Source organism: Neoarius graeffei, chromosome 3, assembly GCF_027579695.1.
Source record: "Neoarius graeffei isolate fNeoGra1 chromosome 3, fNeoGra1.pri, whole genome shotgun sequence".
NCBI classification, from domain to species: Eukaryota; Metazoa; Chordata; class Actinopteri; order Siluriformes; family Ariidae; genus Neoarius; species Neoarius graeffei.
Genome location: NC_083571.1, coordinates 37,339,644 through 37,366,335, shown reverse-complemented (window position 1 = coordinate 37,366,335; position 26,692 = coordinate 37,339,644). Strand labels below are relative to the sequence as shown.

The 26,692-nt window shown below is 43.4% G+C and overlaps 1 protein-coding gene across 1 annotated transcript in view; it reads left to right on the top strand.

Moving 5' to 3' along the window:
* The first annotated feature begins 7,124 nt into the window (after positions 1–7,124).
* The window catches only part of LOC132883322 (sialic acid synthase-like), a 35,290-nt gene continuing 15,722 nt past the window's right edge, over positions 7,125–26,692 (top strand). The window contains exons 1-6 of the mRNA XM_060916785.1: positions 7,125–7,383; positions 9,422–9,637; positions 12,490–12,589; positions 14,098–14,252; positions 14,366–14,632; positions 14,721–14,924. Of these exons, the coding sequence (XP_060772768.1) occupies positions 7,252–7,383; positions 9,422–9,637; positions 12,490–12,589; positions 14,098–14,252; positions 14,366–14,632; positions 14,721–14,924 (1,074 nt within the window). The 5' untranslated portion in view covers positions 7,125–7,251. The remainder of the gene's footprint in view (positions 7,384–9,421; positions 9,638–12,489; positions 12,590–14,097; positions 14,253–14,365; positions 14,633–14,720; positions 14,925–26,692) is intronic.

Here is a 26,692-nt window from a genome sequence, read left to right as displayed (position 1 = left end):
CTCAGACTTAAATATTTTTGTAAAACAAGTGTTTTTCTATAAAATATTCTTGCGTTGGGCGGCACGGTGGTGTAGTGGTTAGCGCTGTCGCCTCACAGCAAGAAGGTCCGGGTTCAAGCCCCGTGGCCGGCGAGGGCCTTTCTGTGCGGAGTTTGCATGTTCTCCCCGTGTCCGCGTGGGTTTCCTCCGGGTGCTCCGGTTTCCCCCACAGTCCAAAGACATGCAGGTTAGGTTAACTGGTGACTCTAAATTGACCGTAGGTGTGAATGTGAGTGTGAATGGTTGTCTGTGTCTATGTGTCAGCCCTGTGATGACCTGGCGACTTGTCCAGGGTGTACCCCGCCTTTCGCCCGTAGTCAGCTGGGATAGGCTCCAGCTTGCCTGCGACCCTGTAGAAGGATAAAGCGGCTAGAGATAATGAGATGAATGATATTCTTGCGTTCTTGATAACTATGTTCTTGAGTGGGTTCTTTTTTTTTTTTTTTACAGAAAAGCCATTCTGCATGGACATTCATTGAAGCCCTCATTGTTTTTTAATGGTTATTTATGAGCGTTTAGGGGTTACAATAATGTAAGTCTAGGTTGCTTTATATAAAAGGTATGTCCAGAAATATTGATGTCACTGTCTAAGCAGAGGGATCTGGCTTCTTTAGACGCTGTCTTCTTAAAACTGAATAAATATTTTAAAAAAGAGCCAAATGAGCCAGTCTTTTGAACGGCTCTTTTCAAAGAACGGATCACAAAGATACGGATCCCATCAAAGAGCCATAAATCCCATCTCTAAACATGAAGAAGAAGAGGAGACCGGAAGTGCTGCTCAGTGTTTGTTTTCTCTTCCGTATCTGTGTTCATGCATGTGTAGTGTGACAGGTTGAGGTAAATCGGCTCGTGACACCGCTTCAACAGTGCGATAGCCTCACGATGGGCGACCAGGATTTCAAACATGTTTGATTTTCATCCGATCGATCGGGAGGAGGTCGTGAGGTGTTAATCGCTTGTCGTTACCCCATGTATACTACACGATCCGAGACGCACGATTGAGCCAAAAATCGGCCCGATCTCGAAAATAGTCGCACGAGTGAAAATCGTGTCAAAATCGGGCCAAAAATCGCACAGTGTCTGCCCAGCCTAAGGGGCAATTAGAAATCGCAAGGGGGCAAATATTTTTCATATAGTGTGTAGAGTGATGGTGGTCTGACAACGTGTTTCAAACAATTAACTGCGCCAAACACAAAACCACGGCCCCGAAGGTTGCTTTAGTCTGGGAAAATCATGTGACACATTACCGGGGCAGTTGCGCTTTATCAACCCCCGTGCCCACCTGTTAACCCTCCCCTCCAATTTTCTCACAGACACGCGTTACAACCGGAAAGATGCCAAACATAAAACAACACACACAAACCTACAGGCAAGTCCTTTAAATTTAAAATACATACAAATAGCTCCGTGGCATGAAAACAAAACGTCAATGCAAGTCTAAGGTACTTGGCTCGGCGGCCAAAATCATAATTTAAAAAAATTAACAGACCCCGCGGCTGCACCAGTCATAGCCTTCCTGACTCGCACCGAGTCAACGCTAACCACTTAATCCGCGATCCCAGTTTAGGCGTGTAGGGGACTAAACACTCTGAAGTGATGAATTTTCACCCCCGCTGCATGGGGGGTGACGTCAACGACACATATTCTTACGCTACAGTGGTGCTTGAAAGTTTGTGAACCCTTTAGAATTTTCTATATTTCTGCATATATATGACCTAAAACATCATTAGATTTTCACACAAGTCCTAAAAGTAGATAAAGAGAACCCAGTTAAACAAATGAGACAAAAATATTATACTTGGTCATTTATTTATTGAGGAAAACGATCCAATATTACATATCTGTGAGTGGCAAAAGTATGTGAACCTTTGCTGTCAGTATCTGGTGTGACCCCCTTGTGCAGCAATAACTGCAACAAAACCGTTGCTCACTCCTGCACACCGGCTTGGAGGAACTTTAGCCCATTCCTCTGTACAGAACAGCTTCAACTCTGGGATGTTGGTGGGTTTCCTCACATGAACTGCTCGCTTCAGGTCCTTTGACAACATTTCCATTGGATTAAGGTCAGGACTTTGACTTGGCCATTCCAAAACATTAACTTTATTCTTCTTTAACCATTCTTTGGTAGAACGATTTGTGTGCTTAGGGTCGTTGTCTTGCTGCATGACCCACCTTCTCTTGAGATTCAGTTCATGGACAGATGTCCTGACATTTTCCTTTAGAATTCGCTGGTATAATTCAGAATTCATTGTTCCATCAACGATGGCAAGCCATCCTGGCCCAGATGCAGCAAAACAGGCCCAAACCATGATATTACCACCACCATGTTTCACAGATGGGATAAGGTTCTTATTCTGGAATGCAGTGTTTTCCTTTCTCCAAACTTAACGCTTCTCATTTAAACCAAAAAGTTCTATTTTGGGCTCATCCGTCCACAAAACATTTTTCTAATAGCCTTCTGGCTTGTCCACATGATCTTTAGTAAACTGCAGATGAGCAGCAATGTTCTTTTTGGGGAGCAGTGGCTTTCTCCTTGCAACCCTGCCATGCACACCATTGTTGTTCAGTGTTCTCCTGATGGTGGACTCATGAACATTAACATTAGCCAATGTGAGGGAGGCCTTCAGTTGCTTAGAAGTTACCCTGGGGTCCTTTGTGACCTCGGCGACTATTACACGCCTTGCTCTTGGAGTGATCTTTGTTGGTCGACCACTCCTGGGAGGGTAACAATGGTCTTGAATTTCCTCCATTTGTACACAATCTGTCTGACTGTGGATTGGTGGAGTCCAAACTCTTTAGAGATGGTTTCGTAACCTTTTCTAGCCTGATGAGCATCAACAACGCTTTTTCTGAGGTCCTCAGAAATCTCCTTTGTTTGTGTCATGATACACTTCCACAAACATGTGTTGTGAAGATCAGACTTTGATAGATCCCTGTTCTTTAAATAAAACAGGGTGCCCACTCACACCTGATTGTCATCCTATTAATTGAAAACACCCGACTCTAATTTCACCTTCAAATTAACTGCTAATCCTAGAGGTTCACATACTTTTGCCACTCACAGATGAGTAATAATATTGGATCATTTTCCTCAATAAATAAATGACCAAGTATAATATTTTTGTCTTATTTGTTTAACGGGGTTCTCTTTATCTACTTTTAGGACTTGTGTGAAAATCTGATGATGTTTTATGTTATATTTATGCAGAAATATAGAAAATTCTAAAGGGTTCACAAACTTTCAAGCACCACTGTATTTGCACACAAAGCGGACCATATATGAACACATACACCAACATAAACGGAGATAAACTTAGCCAACAAAGAAAGAAAATGGATTCACAATATTGTGATTGAATTCGTTTAATTCGGTGGGGGAAAGACTACTCCCGTAAACTTTACTGCATATTACAGGATATTGTTACCACTTAATATTTCGTATTTGAAAATGCAAATAATTAATACGTCTATAATACATTATATTTTCATAAGAAAACAATTAAGTGATCTGAGTCTCCGTTGAGGGGGCGGGGCTGTAGCCACGAGGGGGCGACGCCCCCTTTCGCCCCCCCACGGCGCCGGGCCTGGATCTCACTTTCTTTAAAGCTCTAAAAAGTTTTTAAACTGAAGCATTTCACAGTTAAACTCTTTCACACAAAAATATCGGATACAGATAATGACACCTCTGCTAATATGGATACTAACACTGACTCAGAGAATGATATTGCTTCTACTTCTCGGATGTCAGCTGTAGTTGACTTTTTACTGCAGATTTGTTAGCTAGCTCAGGAGAGCGACCCAGGGTGGGCGTCGAGGACGTAGAGCAGCTCCCACCTAAACATTCACACACATCACACCAATGGACAATTTCAGAGGTGGACAGTAACGAAGAACATTGAGTACTGTACTTAAGTACATGTTTTAAGTATCTGTACTTTACTTGAGTATTTTTTTTTTGTGTGTGGAAACTTATGACTTTAACTTCACTACATTTGAAAGACAAATATCGTACTTTTCACTCCACTACATTTCTATCAAGGTCCTCTTTACTATGAAGCAGCTTTGAAAGTGGATTTTTTTTCGCAGGTGACACTGAGACAGCCGATCAGTAATCACGAGGGTCACATCCTGTCCATAGACTATAAAATCAAGTTCAATGATTTATCAGCAGCGTTATTTGAACATGATTAGTTGACAGCAGAATGGAAGGAAACGGTTCTTCTGGGGAATGCAGCACCCATGGCCATACCTAGAACCCATGTTTCAGTTTTTTGAAAGGATTAAAGACTCATTTTGTTTTAAATGTTTGCTTTGGGGCGGCATGGTGGTGTAGTGGTTAGCGCTGTCGCCTCACAGCAAGAAGGTCCGGGTTCGAGCCCCATGGCCGGCGAGGGCCTTTCTGTGCGGAGTTTGCATGTTCTCCCCGTGTCCGCGTGGGTTTCCTCCGGGTGCTCCGGTTTCCCCCACAGTCCAAAGACATGCAGGTTAGGTTAACTGGTGACTCTAAATTGACCGTAGGTGTGAATGTGAGTGTGAATGGTTGTCTGTGTCTATGTGTCAGCCCTGTGATGACCTGGCGACTTGTCCAGGGTGTACCCCGCCTTTCGCCTGTAGTCAGCTGGGATAGGCTCCAGCTTGCCTGCGACCCTGTAGAAGGATAAAGCGGCGAGAGATAATGAGATGAGATGTTTGCTTTGTTTGCCTAAACCGAACCATATCACGGCCTACAAAAACTCGCCATCCAACCTGCAGAAGCATGTTGAAGGATGTAAACATTTTATTCCAAGAGAAAGCTTGCAACGAAGTTGTCTGTGCTTTTAGAGCTAGCGATAACGTTGCAATAGCTATGCAGTCTGGTTAGTCAAAGGACTTTCTATGGATTTGCCTGCCAAGTTGCCATCACCTTGTCCACGGCTAACGTTAACACATAGCTAGTTAACTTGGACACGCCCATAAAGGGACATACTTTCATATAAAAAAACCCCAACACTAATGCTGTGTTCACATATATACTGGTACGATAGTGGTATAACTGTATCCACGCCCGGATCACCACACAGGCTTCATATGGCTTCAGCCTAGGGGCCCCCACGCCCCCCGCCTCGCAGGGGGGCCCCCAATTGGTCAAAAGAAAAAAAACCCTTCATATTCATTGGCTCAAAATGAATATTTAAATAAACGGACGCTGATTGGGTGAGGCAAATCCGCCTTCCATATATAAGCGTTAGACGTCACGCACGACGTCACTCCACAGTTGAACAGTGAACGTGTGACAGAAAATACGAAAGCGGTGCTCAAAAGCGCAAGGCGCGACGGCAAAAAGCCCAACGTGACAAAGCTCTATTGAGCAATATACCAAAACTAACAGGGTTTTTTAAACCTAATGAAACCCAACTGGCAAGTGCAAGTCATCATGACACTAGCGTAGCAAACGTTATGTTAGCTGCAGCTGCAGCCAGTACTTGAGAGGTTCAGTTGCCTAAAAGGCCTACAGGCACATTCAATTGACAGTTGCATAAGTTGTGATAAGTTGTTGTCAATCTAAACCTTATAGTTTTTGGTGTTCTGTTTTTGCTGGCCCAGCTGTACAAAGTTTAATAATGAAAAAAAACCTTTAAAATGTAGAAAATAGACAGTTCTTTACAGGTAGATGGGACAAGATGGTGGTGGCCGGGGGGGCTACAGCAACTTGTAGCCTTGGGGCCCCTGGCCATGTTAATCTGGCCCTGACTGTATCGATACAAAGTATACCGGTACAGTTTAGTGCATCTGTCCACACTACAGCGAAGCGCTACAGTACCGATACTGTACCGGTACGAAACCCATACATTTGTGGGTTTCGTACCGATACAGTTATACCACTACAGTGCCGGTATAGTTGCTAGTGTGGACAGGTGTTGCGGTACGAAAATCCCTAGTGTGGACAGGGTATAGAGGTTTTCGACCCACGTGACCGTTGCCATGTCAACAAGTAGCCGGAGCCATTTTGATGATCACAAATATGGCAACTACCGGTAGCGATACACTGTTGATCATGACGAAGTCTCATTGTCGAGTATTTTATCCGGCCTAGATGACGCGAGTAAGAAGCAATATCACGAGAAAATCAATGATGCTGGTGTACGTGATCCGTACACGTTACCAGGCTATCTTTTTCTGGCTTTGCAGCGCTGGTGATCTTCCTGACCTGCAGTCAGGCGTGTGGGAAATACCAGGGAAAAAACAACAAAGAAAAAGGAGCGAGATGCAGAAAACACCTTCACTATCCAGCGACGTAGGGCATTTACAGGGCGAGCAGAGGGAGAGGTATTTGCAAAAATTGAGGTTAGCAGGCTTAGAGAACGACGTTTACCTGCTTCCACCAGGATTGTTCACTGACGTACGGAAGTACACGAAGCCCTCGTCTTTACCTGACTCTGTATACCTATGTCGTTAAAAACCAGGCTGGGTAACATGCCTACATCAGCGGGTCGTCCCTGGAGCCGGTGGTCGCCATCTTATTACAGCTAAGGTTTGTTCACATTTTCATTTACTTTCGGTCCTCAGGATAAACAAAATGTTATTAAATGTCATTGAAATAACTTCTTAGTCTGTTGAGACATGGCCCGTTATAAATTTGCTGTTACCAGGCAATGACCAAGAACTGTATTATTAGGGTCGGTGTAGTTGTAGCAGTGCACTAGCAGCTAGCTGTTAGCACTAGCTAATGTCAACAACAGTAGCTGGTATGTTACTGTAGCAATGTTTACGTTCAGTCATTTGGATGACTGTTAAAACCTTTCAGTCTCAAGTTTTTCCTTTACTGGATTTACTAGTTTCCTGAGCTCGCGCACTCACTCCCAGCCTGCCCGAGCGCGCTATGATGACTGAACGTAAACATTGCTACAGTAACATACCAGCTACTGTTGTTGACATTAGCTAGCTTGACCTTCAAAATGGCGGACACCGGGGCGTCACGTGACCTGTGACGTCACGTCGAAATCCTCTCTAAATTGGTCCAGGATATGCACTTTAAGGTGTGTCTCGTGACGCAGACACCAGGGACTCGAATTATGAAAACAGAGAGAGAGTGGGCGTGGCTACGGGAACAAACCCGGAAGTTCTGGTGCTGTCACTCCGTGTGTGTGTCTGTCTCTCGGGTTTCTGAGCTTCGTTGACAGTTTTATCTCTTCTGTGTGATTTTTTTTTTTTTTGTCTTCACTCCGAGTGAAAATGCCTCTGAAGTTTGAGCTTTGTCCCGGCCGCATGATCGGAGGAAACCACCCGTGTTTCATCATCGCAGAGATCGGACAGAACCATCAGGGGGACCTGAACATCGCCAAGGAGATGATCAAAATGGCCAAAGTAAGAACCCTGACGCGCTCTTGGCTCTTTCTGTTCTCACACTACAGAGAAATGTCATAATGATGCAGGAAATGACGTGTATCTGCTCAGAAATGCAGCAGTTTTGGCTTGGAAATCTACACATTGCATTAACTAATCAATCAATAAATTAATTAATTAATTACTCTGCATCAGAGATAATTTATAAATAAACCTCATATTATATTTAATTTTGTATTATTAAACTTGTTTTATATCAACTGATTAAAGTGTCACTTTTTTTTTTTTAAGTTGAAAATCCCTGGAGAAAAAGAGTGGTGACCACGTGACTGGCGAATTCTGTTACGTCATCAAATCTCCAATCGGATATGCAAATGAGTTATGAGGGACGTGCACATTTCTGAAATCAATATAAAATCACATTGTACGCTGTGGCACGGTCGCCTCACAGCAAGAAGAAACCTTTATTTGTCACATGCACAGTGAAAATCATCCTCTGCATTTAACCCATCTGAGAAGCAGTGAACACACACACACACACCCAGAGCAGTGGGCAGCCACACTACAGCACCCGGGGAGCAGTCAGGGGTTCGGTACCTCGCTCAAGGGCACTTCAGCCCAAGGCCGCCCCACGTTAACTTAACTGCATGCCTTTGGACTGTGCGGGAAACCGGAGCACCCGGAGGAAACCCATGTAGACACGGGGAGAACATGCAAACTCCACACAGAAAGGCCCTCGCTGGGCTCGTTTGCATGTTCTCCCCATGTCTGTGTGGGTTTCCCCCACAGCCCCAAGACATGTGGTTAGGTTAATATGGGACGGCCTTGGGCTGAGGTGCCCTTGAGCGAGGCACCTAACTCTGAACTGCTCCCCGGGCGCTATTAGCATGGCTGCCCACTGCTTCAGATGGGTTAAATGCAGAGAGGAAATTTCACAAGTGTGTGATGAATAAAGTTGTGCTTTCTTTCTTTACACTGCTTTTCACAGGTGGAGTGGGTAAGCTGGCGTGATTCAGGGCATTCCTAATTAGCATATTCATTCAGGTGTTTTTTTTTTTTCTGGAACTAACCCTTAATTCATTATTTATAATAATATCCATCCAGGCGGCACGGTGGTGTAGTGGTTAGCGCTGTCGCCTCACAGCAAGAAGGTCCGGGTTCGAGCCCCGTGACCGGCGAGGGCCTTTCTGTGTGGAGTTTGCATGTTCTCCCCGTGTCCGCGTGGGTTTCCTCCGGGTGCTCCGGTTTCCCCCACAGTCCAAAGACATGCAGGTTAGGTTAACTGGTGACTCTAAATTGACCGTAGGTGTGAATGTGAGTGTGAATGGTTGTCTGTGTCTATGTGTCAGCCCTGTGATGACCTGGAGACTTGTCCAGGGTGTACCCCGCCTTTCACCCGTAGTCAGCTGGGATAGGCTCCAGCTTGCCTGCAACCCTGTAGAACAGGATAAAGCGGCTAGAGATAATGAGATGAGATAAATAATGACGGGGTGAATATGTCATGTGTTATTGGTCATCTGAGGTTGTATTTGCCTAATTTTAAGACCTGGAAAGGACCAGATCATTTTTTTTTTTTTTATTATGTCCTGACACTTAAAACCTAGACTTGAAAGAGGGTGTACATTACATCACAGGCATTTATTCTTATCCAGAGTGATGCCCAACATACCCGGAGCAGCCTGGGGAGCAGTTGGGGGTTTGGTGCCTTACTCAAGGGCACTTCAGCCATTCTTGCTGGTCCAGGGAACTGAACCAGCAACCTTTTGGTCCCATAGCTGCTTCTCTAACCTTTAGAGTCATTATATGACTAGTGGAGTTTTTGTACTTAAGGGATCTGTTATATCCTCCTCTAATTGGTACCTTTACATACCATACAGAGTCTAGACATTGTCATACACTAGGTAGTGCAGGAATATAAATATGGCATAAGTATGGTGTAAATATAGTTCAACTATTACAAATCCCACATAAATCTAGGGTAAATATGGTATAAATCTAATGTAAACATGGCGTAAACGTGCTTCCTGTATTCCGATGCACTCATGTGAATGTTTTGCAGGATTGCGGTGCAGACTGTGCGAAGTTCCAGAAGAGCGAGCTGGAGTATAAGTTTAATAAGCACGCTCTGGACAGACCCTACACCTCCAAACACTCTTGGGGGAAAACATATGGAGAACACAAGCGCCACCTGGAGTTCACACACGAGCAGTACAGGGAGCTTCAGCGCTACGCTCAGGACATTGGCATCTACTTCACTGCCTCGGGCATGGACGAGGTCAGAGGTCTCACGCACACAAAAACATAACATATTTTCCTGGACTTTTAATAGAAAATGTATATCACTGGAGGGAATTACTTTTCTATGTTTTGTTTGTTTATTTGCAGGCGTTAAAACTGTACACCTTTTTAATTTATTCTTCAGAAAAATAAGAAATAATAAATTAGATATTAAATAGAAAGTAGGTTAGATGTCCTGTGGATTGTGTTTTTTATGGGTTAAATGAGTGTTGGATTATAAACCTTAAATCTATAGATAAATAAATAATACTGTTTGCCTTGGAGTATCATGCAAATGACCGCTTAATCGCACTAACTTGTCCTTGATTGTAACCTTCCAAACGGGTTACTCAGTACCACCAATTATATATTATGTTTTACCATACATACATACATACATACATACATACATAAATACATACATACATACAGTGGGGCAAAAAAGTATTTAGTCAGCCACCAATTGTGCAAATTCTCCCACTTAAAAAGATGAGAGGCCTGTAATTTTCATCATAGGTACACTTCAACTATGAGAGACAAAATGAGAAAAAATCCAGAAAATCACATTTGTCTGATTTTTAAACAAGTTATTTGCAAATTATGGTGGAAAATAAGTATTTGGTCAGTAACAAAAGTTCATCTCAATACTTTGTTATATACCCTTTGTTGGCAATGACAGAGGTCAAACATTTTCTGTAAGTCTTCACAAGGTTTTCACACACTGTTGCTGGTATTTTGGCCCATTCCTCCATGCAGATCTCCTCTAGAGCAGTGATGTTTTAGGGCTGTCACTGGGCAACACGGACTTTCAACTCCCTCCAAAGATTTTCTATGGGGTTGAGATCTGGAGACTGGCTAGGCCACTCCAAGACCTTGAAATGCTTCTTCCGAAGCCACTCCTTCGTTGCCCGGGTGGTGTGTTTGGGATCACTGTCATGCTGAAAGACCCAGCCACGTTTCATCTTCAATGCCCTTGCTGATGGAAGGAGGTTTTCACTCAAAATCTCACGATGCATGGCCCCATTCATTCTTTCCTTTACACGGATCAGTCGTCCTGGGCCCTTTGCAGAAAAACAGCCCCAAAGCATGATGTTTCCACCCCCATGCTTCACAGTAGGTATGGTGTTCTTTGGATGCAACTCAGCATTCTTTCTCCTCCAAACACGACAAGTTGAGTTTTTACCAAAAAGTTCTATTTTGGTTTCATCTGACCATATGACATTCTCCCAATCCTCTTCTGGATCATCCAAATGCTCTCTAGCAAATTTCAGACAGGCCTGGACATGTACTGGCTTAAGCAGGGGGACACGTCTGGCACTGCAGGATTTGAGTCCCTGGCGGCGTAGTGTGTTACTGATGGTAGCCTTTGTTACTTTGGTCCCAGCTCTCTGCAGGTCATTCACTAGGTCCCCCCATGTGGTTCTGGGATTTTTGCTCACTGTTCTTGTGATCATTTTGACCCCACGGGGTGAGATCTTGCGTGGAGCCCCAGATCGAGGGAGATTATCAGTGGTCTTGTATGTCTTCCATTTTCTAATAATTGCTCCCACAGTTGATTTCTTCACACCAAGCTGCTTACCTATTGCAGATTCAGTCTTCCCAGCCTGGTGCAGGTCTACAATTTTGTTTCTGGTGTCCTTTGCCAGCTCTTTGGTCTTGGCCATAGTGGAGTTTGGAGTGTGACTGTTTGAGGTTGTGGACAGGTGTCTTTTATACTGATAACGAGTTCAAACAGGTGCCATTAATACAGGTAACGAGTGGAGGACAGAGGAGCCTCTTAAAGAAGTTGTTACAGGTCTGTGAGAGCCAGAAATCTTGCTTGTTTGTAGGTGACCAAATACTTATTTTACCGAGGAATTTACCAATTAATTCATTAAAAATCCTACAATGTGATTTCCTGGATTCTTTCCCCCCATTCTGTCTCTCATAGTTGAGGTATACCTATGATGAAAATTACAGGCATCTCTCATCTTTTTAAGTGGGAGAACTTGCACAATTGGTGGCTGACTAAATACTTTTTTGCCCCACTGTACATGTGGGTGGCGTTTTGGTTAAACAGCACTTCACAGATATGACCTCAGATTAAAAGAAACAGCAGAAAAATAAGTTAAAATAAAAAAATAATTAAACAGCCACTAATTACTAATGTACTGGATTTCAGTCAGTAGTCTGATGTCACAGTTCTGATCTCTGTCTCTTTTCCACCAAAGCAGTTCCAGGGCTGGTTCGGGGCCAGTGCTTAGTTTGGAACCGGGTTTTCTGTTTTCACTGACAAAGAACTGGCTCTGGGGCCAGAAGAACCGGTTCCAGGCTAGCACCAACTCTCTGCTGGGCCAGAGGAAAGAACCGCTTACGTCAGCTGGGGGGCAGAGTTGTTAAGACCAACAACAATAACAAGACCACGAAAGATCGCCATTTTTAAGCGACGAGAAGCAGCAGCTGTACAAACGCGAAGTCATCCTTTATTATTATTGTTGTTGCTGCTGCTGCTTCTTCCGTGTTGTTTTTGCTTCAATATTCGCGCCAAGGTTTATGCAAACGTAGCGACGTAACTGACGTATACAGTGATGTAATGACGTGGCTTCCCTTAGCACCGCAACATATGGAAAAGCAAACTGGTTCTCAGCTGGCTCGCAAGTTGAACGAGTTGTGAACCAGCACCAGCACTGGCCCTGAACCAGCCCTGGAACTGATTTGGTGGAAAAGGGGTGTGTCTGAAGGTCAGTGTTGAGTTTGAGTGATTACTGCCCCATGGTGTTCTACACTGTGATTTCATCATGTGCTCGCCCTCAGGTGTGAACACACCTGCTGGATACACTGCATTCACACTTTATGCAATTTTTATTATAGATGGCTGTGGAATTTCTTCATGAACTCGACGTGCCTTTCTTTAAAGTCGGCTCCGGAGACACCAATAACTTCCCGTACTTGGAGAAAACGGCCCAGAAAGGTGAAGCTCTTTGATTACATGTGAGTTTTCAGTGATAAAAGGTTAAAATGGAGAACAATTTATTTTTACCGATTCTGCTGTTTTACTAAATATTTAATGTCCTTTAGATTTCATCAGTGAGGCTCTGAAATTAAAGGACATGTAAAGTCAGTATCCAATATTTTGGGGGTTACCTTCAAATATTTACCGGCTAGTGGCCTAGTGGTAGTGTGTCCGCCTCTTGATCAGGAGATCGTGAGTTCTGTTCACGGTCGGTGAACAAACAAACAAAAAACCCTAACAATATTAATTTATTGGAGGTTTTTTGTTTGTTTGTTTGTTGCCATAAAGTATATATTTTCTAAATGGTAAAGTGTAAAATATTCTGATATGCTGTTTGCTGTAATGGTTACCATTTCATGTAATCTGCATAATCAGTTGCTCAGCTTTTTTCAGGTTTTCATGTGTACATGTAAAGTTCCAGTAAAGCTTATTTTCCTGAAACAGCTGTTCTGCAGGAAAACACAATACACCTGCTGTACTATTTGCATTTTAATCAGTCATCTGTACAAAGCACCTGTATTGTATTGTATATTATTGTAACAAGATCTTGGAGATGTTTGGAGATATCGTATGTGTATATGGATGGAATTGCAATAAATTTGACTTATTTTGAAAAAAAAAAACCTAACAGTCGGGTCATTTCATTTCATTTTATTTGAAAGGGACCATGTGCAATTAAAAACATAAATGTTGCCATTTGATGCATTGCACCAGAGTTAGCCTTAGGCTAATTTACATCTGCAGTCCCTACTTAATGGCACAGAAAAAATCACTCAGCAAGTGTTGACATGAAGAATACAAATAAAAACAATACAGATAAAACATCAAATATCACCAAAGACCATCATAAAAATGGTACTTACTGCCATCTGGCAAGGCACGCTGCAATACAGATGCGAGTGGGGAGTCAAACTCTCGTGGTTACCAGAGGACTAGCCGCCCACTGTAACCCTAGCTATGTAATAGGCGAGAGGCCGAGGGCTGCGGAAACGGAGATCGGCGCCGCCCGATGCGCCACACGGCGCGGGAAGGACTTTAACTTCAAATATTTGAAATCTGTTCAACTAAATTAATCTGAATTGTTAATCTGTCAAGTTTAGGATTAATTGGATCTCATCTCATTATCTCTAGCCGCTTTATCCTTCTACAGGGTCGCAGGCAAGCTGGAGCCTATCCCAGCTAACTATGGGCAAAAGGCGGGGTACACCCTGGACAAGTCGCCAGGTCATCACAGGGCTGACACATAGACACAGACAACCATTCACATTCACACCTACGCTCAATTTAGAGTCACCAGTTAACCTAACCTGCATGTCTTTGGACTGTGGGGGAAACCGGAGCACCCGGAGGAAACCCACGCGGACACGAGGGGATTAATTGGATATTTATTAGAATTTATCATACTGTATATTATGAAATAAGTGCATCCTGATTTTTAATTGTGTGTGTGTGTGTGTTTCCCCCAGGTCGTCCGATGGTGGTATCTAGCGGGATGCAGAGTATGGAGACGATGCGGCGTGTGTATCAGACAGTGAAGAAACACAATGAGAATTTTTGCATCCTGCAGTGTACCAGTGCCTATCCTCTCGAACCTGATCATGTCAACCTGCGCGTCATCACGGTAACCTCACTGTCTGTGTGTGTGTGTGTCCCTTGTTGATATGAAGAATAATCATGCTGTATTCACACAGTAATTGATTATGAATTAAAATATCTCAATGTACTGACCAATAGGAATACCAGAAAGAGTTCCCGGACATCCCGATTGGTTACTCAGGTCATGAGACGGGCATTATTGTGTCGGTGGCAGCTGTGGCTATGGGTGCGAAGGTGTTGGAGCGTCATGTAACTCTGGATAAGAGCTGGAAGGGCAGCGACCACTCCGCCTCGCTTGATCCCTCTGAACTTGCCGAGTTGGTACAATCTGTCCGAATTGTTGAGCAGGCGCTAGGCAACGGCATCAAACAGATGCTGCCCTGTGAGGTGCCCTGCCACGACAAGGTGAGTAAGTGCACACGCACACACGCTACCTTAGTGATTGGCAGGCACAATGAAGTTCTCCTTATTGGTATCCCCCCCCCTTCTGTAGCTGGGTAAGTCTGTAGTGGCGAAGACGGCAATCCCTAAGGGAACAGAGTTAACCCTCGACATGCTGACGGTGAAGGTGGCTGAGCCGAAGGGTATTGCACCAGAGGACATTTTCGAGCTGCTGGGGAAGAAGACGACAGTAGACATTGGGGAAGACGAGAGCGTCACCGAGGACACGGTGGAGAACCACGCCAAACGAGCCAAAGTATGAAAGACCACAAACTGTTGCGTGTGTGTGTGTCTGATCTTAAGCTGTGTGAGGATTGTCATGGTGCTCTCAGCAGTGAGAGATAGGGAAGATTGTTCTCCAAACTTTCATCACAAAGAATAAAACCCAAAGCAAACTGGTGTTCTGTCTTCACTCAGTCGTCCTCCTGAGAAACAGTCTGACAAACTCTCTGAAGTCAAACGTCCCAAACGCCCACCATCAGCTGAGGCGTGGCACTTGTCGTTTGTCTCTTGCCTAACCCTCTATTTTGTATTCTGTCTATCCATCTCTGTGGCAAAGTAAATAATTCTTTCATTTTTGTCCATGGCTGTCACGTACTGTTTCCACATTTTCACTCTTTCTTTACTCTTTATCCCACACTTTTTTCATTCTCTGCTTCATTTCTTTTTCTTTATTCCTCTCCTGTCTATATATATGATGGCTGTCTACTCGTCAGACGAGCAAGACCATCGCTGGCAAGTTGACCTATGGCTGATTATTCCTACTCACATGAGATCGACAGTCACTTTTGAAGCCAGCGAGTGGCTTACAGAGTTTGCCGCAAATACTGCAAACTAGGTCTGTGGTTGTGGCCTGATGGTTGGTTCCGTCGGATGGAGGATCTTTGAGTTTTGAAATGTCTTGTAAGTCCAGAACAGCTCTTGCAGACTTTGCTGCAGACATGACACGTAAGTGGGTCTACCGGAACAAACTGAATATAATCTGTGTGTGTGTGGGGGGGGTGGTCTGTATGACTTCTGAGATGGCTTTGAAGCCCTGCATTTGACAAGCTAATACGGCCACGCTCATTACAGCGGAACTGAGGCACATCTGTATCTACTTCCTCTCCTTTGCGGGGAGCTCTTTTGGTTTTGGCCTAGCCTATTGACTTAGCATGGAATGAATGACAGCCTCCGTGTATCTGTTTCCTCCAAGTATTCCTATCGCCAGCCTGTTCTTCCCAGTTTATGATAGAATTTTAACAGGGAATCTTTAACACAGTCTTTGAAATGCTTCTTAGGTTTTTGCTGAGGTCTCTTTCCCTCAGCTAGCTCTCCATAGAACATCTGCTTGGGGATACGGCTGTCATCCAGCCGAACCAGATGTCCCGCCCAACAAAGGTGGTGTTTGTGTATTTGAGCTTCTGTGCTGAGTGTATTGGCTCGCTCCAGTGCTTCTGTGTCTGGAACATGCGCGATGCGCTGAATGCCAAGGATTGATCACAGACAATGCTGATGAAAGCGCTCCAGAAGATCTAAATGTTTCCTATAAGTCACCCATGTCTCACAAAAATATAGAAGGCTTGTAAGAACACAGGCATTATACTGTAGACCTCTAATTTTGTTTTCTTCTTCAAGCCTTTCTGAGACCATACACGGTCTTGAAAAACAGAAAAGGCATCAGTAGCTTTCTTAAGCCGGAGAGAGATTTCATTGTCAAGGGAACATTGATGATTTATCATGCTACTGAGGTAGGTAAAGTTATCAACGACTTTCAGCTTCTTCCCATCCACATAAATGGAAGGTTCTACATAGGCTGCGCCTGGAGCTGGTTGAAACATGATGACTGTCTTATCTCCTCTCATCTCATTATCTCTAGCCGCTTTATCCTTCTACAGGGTCGCAGGCAAGCTGGAGCCTATCCCAGCTGACTACGGGCGAAAGGCAGGGTACACCCTGGACAAGTCGCCAGGTCATCACAGGGCTGACACATAGACACAGACAACCATTCACACTCACATTCACACCTACGGTCAATTTAGAGTCACCAGTTAACCTAACCTGCATGTCTTTGGACTGTGGGGGAAACCGGAGCACCCGGAGGAAACCCACGCGGACACGGGGAGAACATGCAAACTCCACACTGAAAGGCCCTCGCCGGCCCCGGGGCTCGAACCCAGGACCTTCTTGCTGTGAGGCGACAGCGCTAACCACTACACCACCGTGCCGCCCATGACTGTCTTATCCAAACCGATTATCAGACCAAAAGCTTTGCATGACTTGGACAACCTGTCCATGAACCTCTGCATATCAGCAGCAGTGTGGGAGACCAGGTCACAGTCGTCAGCGTAAAGGAGATCGCAGACAATAGTTAGAAGAACTTTCGATTTAGCCGAAAAGCGGCGTATGTTGAAAAGCTTGTCTGTACTACGATACCGTACATACACACCTTGGTCACAGTTCTTGAAGGCATCCATAAGAACCATGGAAAAGAAGATGGAGAACAAAGTTGGTGCAACTAGATCTCCCTGCTTAACACCATTCTCCACTTTTATGGATTCAGACATGATGCCGCCAACAATTACGGAAGCCTCCATGTCATCATGGAAGGACTTGACCAGGTTTATGAAGTGTGGGGGGCAGCCAAGCTTTCCAAGAATAATCCAGAGTGCTTCTCTGTTGACCGTATCAAAAGCCTTTGTGAGATTGACAAAGACCTGATACTAGCACTGGCCCTGTTCTACACACTTTTCTTGGATTTGGCGCGCTGTGATATCATGTCTGTTGTTCCTCTGTTTGCTCTAAAACCGCACTGGGATCCTGGGAGGACTCTAACACACATATGGGCATTTAGTCTGGAAAGAATTACGCCAGACAAGATGTTTCCAGCTGCACATAATAATGCTATGCCTCTCTAGTGCTCACAGATTTCACGGACACCCTTCCCCTTGTACAGAGGAATCAAAATAGCATCTCTCCACTCTTTTGGGACTACTCCACAGGTCCAGATGTCTAAGATAACTCTGTACATGATATCAGTTAAGTGCTCTCCTCCAAACCGAAATACCTTGGCAAACAATCCATCTTGACCAGCTGCTTTTCCAAGATTTAGCTTCGCGATTGAGTTGCGTACCTCTTCCATAGTGGGTGGCGTTTCCATTGTGTAGGCTATAGGCTGCTGAGCTATGGTATCTAAAACTACAAGATCCACGTGTGATTCTCTATTCTCAGAGAAGTGTTCTTTCCATTGACTAGTTATTTTCGCTACATTCACACTGCAAGGCTTAATGCTCAATTCCGATTTTTTTGTGAAATCCGATTTTTTTGTGAGGTCGTTCACATTAACAAATATATGCGACTTGTATGTGATCCTCAGTATGAACGAAAAGCGACCTAAAAGTGTTCCGCATGCGCATTGCAGGATACGATGACGTCACACGCAGTGAGCATGGCCAGTGTTTACGGAAGTAAAACCGCCCGGTTGCGGTATGACCCATCCAATCTAGCTTGAATAGCTGCATCCCCCCAAATGGAAATCAGCTCCCTAACCTCTGCGTCCTTCCATTGAGAAGATTCAGAACCTTCACAGCCCGAAGCGGCCCTCGCATTGATGTCATGCGCAGGGGCGCAGATACGTTTTTTGAACTGGGGGGGACAAAAAACTGGGGGGGACAAAGCTGCCAGCAAACCAACCCCAATATGCCTGTCAAACTTGTTGCGGGTTACCATAGCAACCAAGCTCGAGCTCGCAACCTGTGCAGTCTGCGCAGCTCAACCAACCGAATATCGGTCTTTGTTTTGTTTTATGTGAGTTGTTGCAACTATGTATACACTGCTGTGCACCTCAATAAACCGAATGGTAATTAGTCTTTTGATTTTTCCGTGAGGTTTGCCTTATGCAAAGAAAGACAGCATAGACTTTTTTCCTCCCTATAAGTGGGAGGGACCGAGCGAGGTGAATTTAAATCTGGGTGGGACGAGTCCCACCCTCTATCTGCGCCCGTGATTATGCGCCATGTTGTAACTTTTTTTGAGAGACCCGCCGCCTACTTCAGCGCAGAATAGTGACGTTTGTGGCTTGTTGATGACGTGTAAGTCGGATGAATGCGACCTGGCGGTTCAGACTGAAGTCGCATATGAAAAGATCAGATAGGAATCGGAATTAGGACCACATATCCAAACGGCCTGGGTCGGATTTGAAAAAATCGGATCTGTGTCGTTCATATTGTCAATAAAAGATCGGATACAGGTCACATATGGGCGAAAAGATCGGATTTGAGTCACTTCAGCCTGCAGTGTGAACGTAGCCTTTGTCCATCACGTACACCACCTTGCCATCTTTTGACCTCAGAGGAGTAATTCTTGCCACACGAGGCCCAATAGACCTCTTGCAGTCATGTGACCGAATCCCGGCTGGAATGTAAACAGACGCCATCTTGTCGGTCAACAACACAGCTGAATATTGTTGCACTCGTATACAAAATGGATCAATTTCAACCGACGGACTACACGGCTCATTTTTCTAATGACTCTGCTCCTCCTACTCAAGCGAGTAGGACGCTTCTTTGCTTTGCTCCTGCTTTCTTGATCTTTATTTCTATACTTTCTCATTGAATTTTCACTATTTTTTTTCTCATTTTATTTTTCATCTTTATAAGCTTTTAATTTTAATTTAATTTCCACTTCTTTTTTTTCCCCCTTCATCTTTATAAGTTAGTTTTTAATACAAAATGGCAAGAAGCAAAAAATCCTGCAGAAAATGCATGGAACTAGAACAGAGGATCTCTATTCTGGAATCAAAGATTAATGCTCTGCCAAAGACGGACGAATTAAAAGCGATATCTCAGGAAAAGAGTACAGAAACAGTGGCTGAGAATGCAGAGATTGCACTCCGACAGACTGAGGACATTATGGATGAATTCACCAATCAAGCTGGGCAAAATGTGAGTACAGAAAACTGGCAAATGATGGGTGGTAAGCCCAAAAATAAAAACAGAAGAGTAATTACTTCAACACCAGCTCGTTCTACAAATTACAATAGGATCTACAATCCTATGGAAAATCCACAGCCCATAAGGATTCAGAACAAATTTGAATGCCTCAGGGATGTGGAAGAGGATTTTTCAAGTGGACAAACACATAGTAAAAAGAGAGAGCACCAAGATCGAAGAGCTGTGAGAAGAGGCAAAAATCAGCTCGTAACACCACCTGATCCCACAACCCTTGTTCTTGGTGATTCCACTGTAAGACAATTAAAAGGTTATAGGATGATTTGTTGTCTCCCAAATGCATCCATCTCTGACACCAAAGACAGCATTTTGAAGGTCATGTCCGAGCATAAAACTATTAAACGTATTGTTGTGCATGTGGGAGCAAATGATGTTTTCAGAGAACAGCTGTTTGTCCAAGACGATTTCAGAAAACTTTTTTCTGAGCTCTATAAGATTGGAATTCAATCTTTTATCAGTGGCCCACTTCCAGCGAGAGGAAGTTTTGCTTTTTCTCGACTCTTCAGTCTTAACACCTGGCTTGGAAAAACTTGTTCTTCATTTGGTATGAACTTCATAGACAATTTTAACCTTTTCTGGAATCGCAGAGAATTTTACAAGCCAAATAGCACTGAACTCAGCTGGATTGGAGCCAAAGTCTTAGCAGACCACTACAAACTTGCAATCTTTTCTCAGCCAGCACCGAGGAAAACAGTTGATAAGATGTCGCAGACTGACATAGTTGCAAAGCCTAAACAATCATCTTTGCAAGTCGTCATCAAGGACACACAAACATCTGACTTGCAAGACTCCCAACATTCAAGGACAGACGACTCCACTTCTCCTCGGATGGACTTCCCTTCTAGACTCATGATATTGCAAAAAATTCACCTATAAAATTCACCTAATGATTATGCCCCCCTTGAATGTCTCTACCAGTGTATCGATCAAATCAATAGCTGGATGTCACAAAATTTTCTTCAGCTGAACACAGATAAAACAGAAGTAATTCTATTTGGAAAAAAAGATGAAAGACTCAAGATTACCACTATTCTTGACACAAAAGGGATGAAAACTAAAGAAATGGTTAAAAATCTTGGTGTTTTCATTGACAGAGAGCTAAACTTTGACAGTCACATGAAAGCAATCACTAAATCGGCATTTTATCACCTAAAAAACATTTCCAAACTAAGAGGACTTGTGTCAAAAAATGATCTGGAAAAACTAATACATGCCTTCATCTCTAGTAGGGTTGATTACTGCAATGGCCTTTTCACAGGCCTGCCAAAAAAGACCATCAAACGACTTCAGCTGGTTCAAAATGCAGCGGCTAGGGTTCTCACACGAACAAAAAGAACAGAGCACATTACTCCAATTCTAAGGTCCCTTCACTGGCTTCCAGTAAGCTACAGAATTGACTTTAAAGCATTGCTGCTGGTGTACAAATCTCTAAATGGTACAGGGCCCAATTACCTCTCTGATATGTTGCAGCGGCCTAACCCAATCAGATCTACCAGATCAAAACAGAAAAATTTACTATTAAAACCAGTTGTTAAAACAAAGTGTGGTGAAGCAGCTTTTAGCTACTATGCAGTACAGCTATGGAACCAACTCCCAGAGGACATCAAAAATGCTCCTGCTGTTGGCAGTTTTAAATCTAGGTTAAAGACCAAGCTGTTTTCAGATGCTTTCTGTTAAATAATTAATATTGTCTTCTTTTTTTTTATATAATTTTTACTTTCTCTGCATGTTTTAAATTTACTTTAATTTTAACTTTATTCTATTTTATTCTTTATTCTATTCTGCTGGTTTTTTTTCCTCCTATTTCTACTTTATTTTTATTATTTTATTTCTACTATTGTTTAATTCTTATTTTCTTTTAATTCTTTTAATTCTTTTAATTAATTGTTTTAGAATAAAAATAAAATTTTATGTAATTTTATTTCTCTATTGTTTACTGTTTTTGTTTTTACTTCTGTAAAGCACATTGAACTGCCATTGTGTATGAAATGTGCTATATAAATAAACTTGCCTTGCCTAATGAACAGATAGATATATGTCTAAAATAAACGACCTACAGATTAGTGACCCTTATTGATTACCGGACGTAGTTTTCACGACCGTGTCAGTGGATATTGAACTGCCAGAGGTGGAATACCCAGATGTGTATAATTACCTCATTAACTTTCCCTCGCTGTTCAGTGGTGAAGCACTGCGTGCTTATAAATCTCTGGACAGTTATCTTTACAGAAATTCAGGATTTGTCAGCCCCCCTCAGATGTGGCATCTTGTAAACAAGAAAATAACAATCCTCATTGGACGGGTAAGTCACTTACGGTAAGTATTGAGCACTAGTACAGGCGCCAGTGATCGTTCTTTCCAGTCGGTACCCATGCCTTGTTGTTTGGATCGGCCTGGCTGATAGCAGCAATCCATTTTGCATGCCTGTCAGGGTCCCATGGCAGCCTATGAAACTTTCTTCCCGATTTCTGACCTCTCCTGTTGTGGCATTTATCTGCCATACAACTCTCCGGCAATATTTGCAGATTTGGGCGAAAAACAACGAAAGTCAGTGTCGGTAAATTGCGATGGCGGAAATATGGCGTTTGACCGACAAGATGGCGTCTGTTTACAATCTGGATCGGCTGTGACATCACATGCAAGTGGACTATGGCTTGCTTAATTAGGCTGTGCAGCTCCTTGCTGTTTTTGGAATCAGCAGTGGTCTGCATCTCTGCTGCAAGATTTGACCACCATGTGTCCTGCATTGTCCGCAGAGTATGTTGTGCATCAGCCTTAGCTTGCTTAAACTCCTCATTCAGTTGCTTTCTCTGAGTCTCTGATAGTTTTTTCTGCATAAGGTGTTTACATAAATTGTTCTTGGTAGAAAGAGTGACACTTATGGCTTGATCATTTTCATCAAACCAGTCTTGGGATTTGGAGGACACAGTGCCAACAACATCCTTAGTGACGTTGTAGATTTGCTCACGGGTAACCTTCCATGAGTTGGAGTACATCACTGTGCTGAGTCGTTCCTGCAAGATGGCCTGTGTATCTGATGAGTAAAGTTGTGCAACATCTAGACGTTTAGGAAGCTTAACTGTCTTACGTGACCGAGCAGTAGGCTTGATGGCCAAACGCATCTTTGATCTAACAAGCGCATGGTCTGTCTAGCACTGCTCCACGCAAGGAATGGACATTGCAGACATCTTGCATGTCACGCTTACGCACAATTACATAGTCTAGCAAGTGCCATTGTTTAGATCTTGGGTGCATCCATGTTGTTACATGGTCGCCCTTATGCTGAAATTGCCTGCTAGAAATAAGCAACTGAAACTTGGTGCACAGTTCAAGCAGCAGTAAACCGTTGTCATTTACGTTGCCTACACCATAACACCCACACTGCAAAAAATGGCCTTTCAAAAATAAGAAATAAAAGATTAAAACAAAGCATATTTGCTTGAATCAGGTGAAAAAAATCTGCCAATGGAACTAGTCAAATTTGACTTGGTAAGATTTCTTAAAGTAAGATGAAAAATCTAACCTGTTTTTAGATGAAATAATTCCAAAATAAGATTGGGGAACTTATTATGCGAGATCTGATTAACTCAAAATAATCAAAATAGTTCTTATAACAAGATCATACTTCTTACATTTAGCCATTCATCTCATCTCATCTCATTATCTGTAGCCGCTTTATCCTGTTCTACAGGGTCGCAGGCAAAAACATGCAGGTTAGGTTAACTGGTGACTCTAAATTGAGCGTAGGTGTGAATGTGAGTGTGAATGGTTGTCTGTGTCTGTGTCAGCCCTGTGATGACCTGGTGACTTGTCCAGGGTGTACCCCGCCTTTCGCCCGTAGTCAGCTGGGATAGGCTCCAGCTTGCCTGCGACCCTGTAGAACAGGATAAAGCGGCTAGAGATAATGAGATGAGAAAATCAAAGTGCTTTTAATGATATTGAAGTGCTTAGGCCTGTTAGCCCTCGAAGGAAAGGCAGCTCAATCACTTTAGTCTGACTTCCAACCACAAAAAAAACTCAGTTATACAGGACAAAAATGTCAACAAACTGTCAGCATATCTTCAACAACATACTCGGCCACAAGTCTCCTAACCTCTTGAGGCTGAAGGAGCATCTCAGAGCGGCAGAACGTTAATTTAGGCTGCTTTGTGATTTTATTGCCACTCTCATCCTCTGCTTGCTTCCTTGCTAACTTCATGTTACTATGGCACCTCTGTAAATGTTTAGTTAAATTACTGGTGCTATTTCGGGAAGTGGACAGTTCTTTAGGTTTAGCACACAGTGTATTTGACTACGATGTTCTTCACATCCTTATTTTTCACAAACTTAAAGTAATGGGCGTATGCCAATCTGGAGAATGTGCTATCCGACATTAGATCAGCTGCAGGTTCACTCATCTCTCTCTTCCGTCTGACTAGCCTAAAGGAAAAGGAAGTGAAACATTTTGCGAGGACGTTTCACCTCTGCTGATCTCGCGGTGATTTTGGCGAATTTGTATGAAGGAAAAAAAAACACCACTTCATTCCAGGTTAAAAATGCACTGTAACGCACGTTACTGACATTTGTACCAAGTAAAATATTACCAAATTTATTTCTGTAATGCCTTTCATTACCGCGTTACCGCAAAAAGCAATGCATTACAGGAATTTGTTACTTTTGTAACGCGTTACTCCCAGCATTGGATATAATCCACTGTATAATTTATTACATCATGGCAATCAATACAATTTTCATGACACAATATATTGATTCATATCAATACAATATTAATATAATAATGAACGTAACGTGCGTGACATTTGCATGCTTTTCAGTTTTTTTTCTAATATCAGTACAGTGTTTTTCTGGAATTTTATATTTAGATTTTTTTTATGTTAAAAAGAAATCAGATTTTTTTTCTTGGACATTTCACTCACAGATTTCAAGTTCCTTTCAACTTTGCTGTATTTATTTCTTTTGTTTAATTTTTAAACATGCAGTTTATGATTTCTTTTTTTAACTACAGAATAAATTACTACTACTCATTTCTGTGAGGATTCTCAGTCATCCAGGTCAGAGTAAACTGTGGGTGGTAAAAGAGAGCAACTGGACTTGGTTGAAGATTCTTGAAGACGTTTCACCTCTCATCTGAGGGCCCGTTTACACGAGGACGCTGTCGGGTAAAAACGACTAAATATTTTATCGGAAGTGCCTTTCGTCTACACGGGGACGGCGTTTCTGAGGCTGAAAAACGGAAAAAATTGAAAACACCTTCCAGAGTGGATAAGTTAAAAACAGCCCCCGTTGCATATCCGTCTAAACTACCCAATACGCGAAACTCTGCTTGGATCTGCTCACGTCGGGTACGCGTTTACGTCATACATATGTCATATACTGTACATGCCAGCCCGGGAAGTAAGAAAGTAAGTAAAAAAGTAAGAGCATGTCTGATTACATCGATCCAACGGACCTTCAAGCTGCTCTGGCAGCTTTAATAAACGTCCAGGAGTCCTTCGAACATCTATACCGAATCTGCACATACAGTATACCGTTAATGAACAGAGGCGGGTATAGTATGCTCTTACTTTTTTACTTACTTTCTTACTTACCATAGCCAGAGTAGTCAAAGTTTTCGCGGCGCAGATGTGCAGATCAGACAAGACGGAAGACGTTGCGCATGCGTGCAGACATAGCGGAGGTCTGTCACAGCACCACCTAGCCGCCTGGCATGCACATCCAATTGAATTCCACACATTTATGCGTCACCATATAGACGCAGATTTCCTCCTTGAAAACGGTCGTGTAAACGCGGAAAAAAGTGAGAACGAAAACGGACTTTTGCGTTTTTGTTTCAGACCGTCCCCGTGTAAAGTGGGCCTGAAAGGCTTCTTCAGTTCTGTCTGACTAATATGGAGTATCAGGTATTTATCCTCTCAAGGAAAGTCCCAGCAAAAGTGAAAGGTAAGATTTATAAGACAGTCATGAGACCAGCTGTGATGTATGGATTGGAGACCGTCCCCTTAACGAAGAGACAGGAGGCGAAGTTGGAGGTGGCAGAGTTGGTTTGCGATGGGAGGTTGGACAGGATAAGGAACGAGCACATCAGAGGGACAGCACATGTGGAGAGCTTGGGAATTAAGCTAAGAGAGATGAGACTGAGATGGTATGGGCACATACTGAGAAGAGATGCAGAGCATGTGGGAAGGAGAATGTTGAGGATGGAGCTGCCAGGCAAACGAAAACGAGATACATGGATGTGGTGAGAGAGGACATGAAAGTGGCAGGTGTGGTAAAGAAGGATGCGGAAGACAGGGAGCAATGGAGATGAAAGATCCGCTGTAGCGACCCCTAATCGGGAGCAGCCAAAAGAAGAAGAAGAATCCTCTCATGGATGAAAAGCAATCCTGAGGTGTCGTTGAGTCATCCTGTTGTACCCCTTTTCTACCAAATCAGTTCCAGGGCTGGTTCGGGGCCAGTGCTGGTGCTAGTTCACAACTCGTTCAACTTGCGAGCCAGCTGAGAACCAGTTTGCTTTTCCATAGCTTGCAGTGCTAATGGAAGACACGTCATTACGTCGCTGTGTACATCAGTTACGTCATTGTATACGTCATTACATCGCTGTATATGTCAGTTACGTCGCTACGTTTGCATAAACCTTGGCGCGAATATCGAAGCAAAAACAACATGGAAGAAGCAGCAGCAGCAACAACAACAACAATAATAATAATGGATGACTTCACGTTTGTACAGCTGCTGCTTCTCGTCGCTTAAAAATGGCGATCTTTCACGGTCTTGTTATTGTTGTTGGTCTTAACAACTCTGCCCCCCCCCCCCCCCCCCCCCCCCCCCGCTGACGTAAGCGGTTCTTTCCTCTGGCCCAGCAGAGAGTTGGTGCTAGCCTGGAACCGGTTTTTCTGGCCCCAGAGCCAGTTCTTTGTCAGTGGAAACAGAAAACCCGGTTCCAAACTAAGCACTGGCCCCGAACCAGCCCTGGAACTGATTTGGTGGAAAAGGGGCATTGGTGTGGGTCACTGGGGGCTGGGTGTGAACAGCCTAG